This window comes from Gobius niger (genome assembly GCF_951799975.1).
Source record: "Gobius niger genome assembly, chromosome: 7".
NCBI lineage: Eukaryota > Metazoa > Chordata > Actinopteri > Gobiiformes > Gobiidae > Gobius > Gobius niger.
In genome coordinates this window covers 37,723,898-37,729,392 of record NC_136858.1, presented here as the reverse complement: position 1 = coordinate 37,729,392, position 5,495 = coordinate 37,723,898, and the positions used below count along the sequence as shown (strand labels likewise).

General features: G+C 45.2%; 1 protein-coding gene across 1 annotated transcript; it reads right to left on the bottom strand.

Moving 5' to 3' along the window:
* Nucleotides 1-4,222: 4,222 nt before the first annotated feature.
* Nucleotides 4,223-5,462, bottom strand: LOC306965570 (relaxin-3 receptor 1-like). Its single transcript, XM_079560049.1, is given in 3 exon segments — nucleotides 4,223-4,764; nucleotides 4,767-5,114; nucleotides 5,117-5,462. Coding segments are annotated over 3 exon segments (1,140 nt in total). The 5' UTR covers nucleotides 5,400-5,462; the 3' UTR covers nucleotides 4,223-4,255.
* Between the last annotated feature and the right edge of the window lie 33 nt (nucleotides 5,463-5,495).

Below are 5,495 nucleotides of genomic sequence, written 5' to 3'. Positions count from 1 at the left end.
AAAGGAGCCACCTCAGGCTAGCGCATCTGTTTCGGATACTGGTGGGACTATGTCTCCGAGCTGGCCTGGTGTGGCCTCGGGGTCAGAACATCTGGAGGAGGTGTGTGTGGACCGGGAAGTCTGGGGGCGTCTCTGCTGAGACTGCTGCCCCCGCGACCCGGCCCCGGATAAAGCGGAAGGAAATGGATGGATGGATGGATGTCTCAAACTCGGGCTCTCAAACTTTCCCTGTGTTACTCCGGGTAACCTATGGCAGACACGGGGAGAGCACGCACACTCCACACAATAAGGCCGCCGCCCAGGAATCGAACCCAGGACCTTCTGGCTGCTGTGCCTCTCCTCAGACCTGACTTGTTGCTACTGGGAGTTTCCATGGAGATGTTGACTAAAGGCAGCCAAATGTGAGATTTAAAGATGACCCACTGCAGTGTTGAGCGGGTTATCAGGAGCTTGTTTTGTATTTCCAGCAATGGCATTATCCAAAATGTTACAGAATGTGCCTTTAAACGTGCATGTTGTAGCTAATGTTTCAAATCATGAAAAATAATCGTATTGTTATTCCCTGTGCTGCAGTTTGCTTCATTTATACAAGTTTGGGTCATTTTTTAACTTAGGCACGCCTCTTGAGTCTTTTCCCTTTAATCCCTTAACTCCCACTTGAACCAAGCACATTTTTTCCAGTTTGGCTTTACCCCAATCCAAAAGCTTCTGGAAAAAAGGTGTGGAAAATAGCGACAAAACTGAGACGAAAACAATGATGGAAATGTGAGAAAAAAGTGACGAAAACATTGACAAAAAAATGACAAAAATGTGACAAAATGTGATAAAAATGGACAAAAAAATTAAAAACAATTTGATAAAAAATTGCTGAAAAATATAAAAAAAATTGACAAAAAAACAACAAAAATGTGACAAAAAAGCGACGAAAAATTGCTGAAAAAGTGGCAAAAATGTCACAAGAAATTGACAAAAAAATGACAAAAATGTAACAAAATTTGATAAAAATGTTACAAAAAAATGATAAAAAATAGAAAAAAACAAAACAAAAGTTTGATAAAACATTGACGAAAAATGTAAAAAAAATGACGAAAAATGTAAAAAAAATTGACAAAAAACTACAAAAATGTGACAAAAATGTGAGAAAACATTGACAAAAAAATGACAAAAAAATAATAAAAAATTGACAAAAAAATAACAAAAATTTGATAAAAAATTGACAAAAAACGACAAAAATGAGTTGAATACCCAACAAAAAAAATGATGGAAAAAAAATCTGATGACGTGAGGAAAAAGATCCTCTCGGTTCAGGGGTAAATTTAGCCCTGATTTAGACCCCGTGTGGACACAATGACACACGTTTGATCAAATATCTTATGACGTAATACTTTGGTGTGAAACAAACACACAGGAGTGAAAACTGCACGAAAGAATAAAGTCCGGAAACAGAAGCCCACGCACCAAAACAAAACCCCTGCTCGAAACCACTCACATGATTTCAAATGACACAAATACATCCGACCACAAATGTGAATCAATTGTGAAGGTGGATTGATGAATAATACTCGCTCTGCTATACAATAAAGATTTTGACTGGTGCTATGTGAGTGAAAAAAGCAGAATACCCCCTCTTTAATCTTCACATCTTTACTTTTCCTGAGATTTCCATTTAATACAATCATCGAAAACAGATCTTTAACGCTGAAAAGTGCTCCCAGGTTTTTAACTTTTGCACAGTGCTGTACATACATCCGTCCGCTCGGTGAAATCTTTGGCCCTTCACCTCTTATTTGGCAAACACGCGCAGCTAATGCAAAAATAAAAGATCATTGTGCTGTGTCTTTATATATAATTTATCTTTGAAATGTTGAGGGAGGAACACAGGCACTAATACATTTGACTTTTGGAATAAACACCGTCGCTTAAGTCAAACGTTTGCTCTTCCCGCGGCAAAATGTTGCAGTGTAATAATTGCGTGATAGTAGAGGGAGATAATGATGGAAATGGGATTTAACGCCTTAACTCCCGCCTGAACCGAGCAGAGTTTCTCCAGTTTGGCTTTACCCCAATCCAAAAGCTTTTGGAAAAAAGGTGAGAAAATAGCGACAGAACTGAGATGAAAACAATGATGGAAATGTGACAAAAAAGTGAGAAAACATTGACAAAAAAGTGACGAAAAAATTACAAAAATGTGACAAAAAAAAGACAAAAAAGAACAAAAAAATGACAAAAAATGACAAAAATGTTAAAGAAATGGACAAAAATTTGATAAAAAATGGCAAAAATCAATGAAAAAATGGACAAAAAAATGACAAAATTTGACTTTTACAAAATAAATTACAAAAATGTGACCAAAAACAGGCTAAAAATTTGACAAAAATGTGACAAAAAAGACAAAAAAAGACAAAAAAGAACAAAAAAATGACAACAATGTTACAAGAAATGGACAAAAAATGTATAAAAAATGGCAAAAATCGCTAAAAAAAATTGTCGAAAAAATGAAAAAAAAAATGTGACAAAAAATACAAAACTTTTACAAAAAAATACTAAAAAATGACCAAAAAAATTACAAAAATGTGATAAAATTTGACAAAAAAAACAACCAAAAAATGACAAAAAAATGACAAAAAAATTACAAAAAAATTACAAAAAAATTACAAAAAAATTACAAAAAAATTACAAAAAAATGACAAAAAAAAATAACAAAAATGTGACAAAAATGTGACAAAATTTGACCAAAAAAATGACAAAAATCTGATGAATAACTGATGAAAAAATGACCAAAATGTGACAAAAATGTGACAAAAAATTACCAAAAATAAAAATGACAAAAATATGACAAAAAAGTTACAAAAACGAGTTGAATACCCAACCAAAAAATGATGGAAAAAAAATTTGATGACGTGAGGAAAAAGATCCTCTCGGTTCAGGCGGGAGTTAAGGGGTTAAGTGGTCGCGTCTCCCGGGGCAAACAGGTCCGAGCGGTTCAGAAGCCCCTCATGAGAGACCAACAGGCCCGGTCAGAACCATGAGGCCGTCCTTCCGTGGACCCACCACCTGCAGGGGGCGCCACAGTGCAACGTGACCGGGCAAAGGAAGAGTGGAGGAAAATGGATGGATGGATGTGGACCTCAGTTCTGCCTAATTTACTTGAATAATGTAGTATGTAGTATGTAGTATGTAGTATGTAGTATGTAGTATGTAGTATGTAGTATGTAGTATGTAGTATGTGATGTACTGCAACTCAAGACAATATCACATTATTTTACTAGCTTATATGAACGCCACATGCCCTTCCACATCCACACACATACAGATAAAGCTTTTTTTCTTTTCTTTTTAAATCAATATGTATATTTTAATAATATAGTATCTCTGTGGATATAACTAAAATAAATATAGACCCGCCCCGCCCCTAACCGGTGTCAGCTATTTATTTATTCAATCTCAAAATACATCATTAACTCAGAAAATAAATAGCTTTGTCAAACTCTGTCGGTGATTGTTTGGGTTTGGGTGAGAACAGCCAAACACAAGGGCCTCATGTGGCCCGCGGTGCCGGCGTTGGACGTGGACGTGATGACGCGCTCTGACGGTGCGCGGGGTCCTCGTGCGGGTAATCCACGAGAGCGTAAACAGTGACGGAGACGAGCAGCACGTGGGTTAGAGCAGCGGGTCTCAGTCTGACAGTTCAGGGGGGGCGGGGGGGGGGGGGGGGGGGGGGGCGGCGGGGCGGGGGGGGGGCAGCGCTGAGACATCGAGTTATTAAGGATCTCGTGGTACTTTTTTTTTCTTTTTACATTCACGACTCTTCACGAAGCTTCACATTAGAGACACTGGCCGAAAAAACAAACAGCGGGAAAATCCACGACACAACTTCACAGCAGCGCGCGCGCGGAAAAGACGCGAGTCCAAGAAAAGCACAGACAAGCCCAGATCCCAGTGCTCGTGCTGGAGGCGCGCGTGGAGGACGCACGGCGCGCCCCGCTCCTTTTACGCACAGGTCTGGTACGATCCTTTGAGGCAGAGAAGAAGAAGAAGAAGTGAGGCTCCGCGTGCGCGTGAGTTCAGCGGTTTGTTGAGGCTCCGCGTGCGCGTGAGTTCAGCAGTTTGTTGAGGCTCCGCGTGCGCGTGAGTTCAGCAGTTTGTTGAGGCTCCGCGTGCGCGTGAGTTCAGCAGTTTGTTGAGGCTCCGCGTGCGCGTCAGTTCAGCAGTTTGTTGAGGCTCCGCGTGCGCGTCAGTTCAGCAGTTTGTTGCGTCACTTCGGGGGCGCTTCTATGTCGCACGTGAGCACAGACAGGCGGCAGTTCTCCGTGTCCACCTGGTGAAGCGGGATCACCACCTGCGTGTCCTCGGGCTCCGCGCGCACAGTGCCAGAGAAGGGGCGCAGCGGGCACGTGCCGGCCCCTGGAGGTGACGACATCCTCCAGAACAGATCCTTCAGCTTCTTACGGAACTCCCGGCGCATGAGGCAGTAGAGCACCGGGTTCAGGCAGCTGTTGGTGTGCGCGAGGCACACGGTGAGCGGGTGCACGTAGGTGTGCACCATGTAGTACGTGCGGTCCCAGTGAACCACGTTAAACTTCACGAGGACGCCCCAGAAAGTGATGGCGTGGTTCGGCATCCAACAGATAAAGAAGGACAGCACGACGATGGTCACGGAGCGCGTGACGCGCGAGCGCCGCTTCACTTGGTTGTTGTTCATGCTCCGCGTGCGCACGAAGCGCAGCAGCATCAGGTAGCACACGCTGACGATGAGCATGGGAACACGAAGGCCACGAGGATCTTCTGCAGGTGGTAGAGCGCGAGCCACGACTGTCCGTCTGGGAAGCCGAGCAGGCACAGCCGCTCCCCCGCCACGTTCCGCACCGTGGAGAACACGGCCGTGGGCAGCGAGGCCACGGAGGCAGACACCCACAGCCCCACGATCACCCAGCGCACCGGGCACACGCGCCTCCGTGTGCGGTCCTTCAGGGCAGACGCCACGGACCAGTAGCGCGTGACGCTCATGGCCGTGAGGAAGAAGACGCTCGCGTACATGTTCATGACAGTGACGGTCAGGATGATCTTACACATGGCGCCCCCGAAGGGCCAGCTGAAGTCCAGAGCCGTGTCACCGCCCAGAACGGCAGCGTCAGCACGAACTGGAAGTCCGTCACCGCCAGGTTGAGGATGAACAGGTTGATGCTGGAGCGCTTCTTGCGCCCGCGCCTTCCCTTCATGAGGAAGAGCACCAGGAGGTTCCCCACGAGCCCCGCGGCGCACACCACGCTGTACACGATGGAGATGATGATCCGCAGCGCAGAGGAGCCGTCAGCCGTCACGTCGATGTCCTCCAGGCTGCTGAAGCGGTTTGGTCCCGCGGCGGAGCGGTTCCACGAGCTGTTGCTCCACTCCGTCATGTTCAGACCAGCGCGGTCCGCGCGCCTCACCTCGCGCGCCGCTCTGAAGTCCTCATGTCGGAGCTGCGTCTCTCTCCGCTGCTCAACGGGAACTGC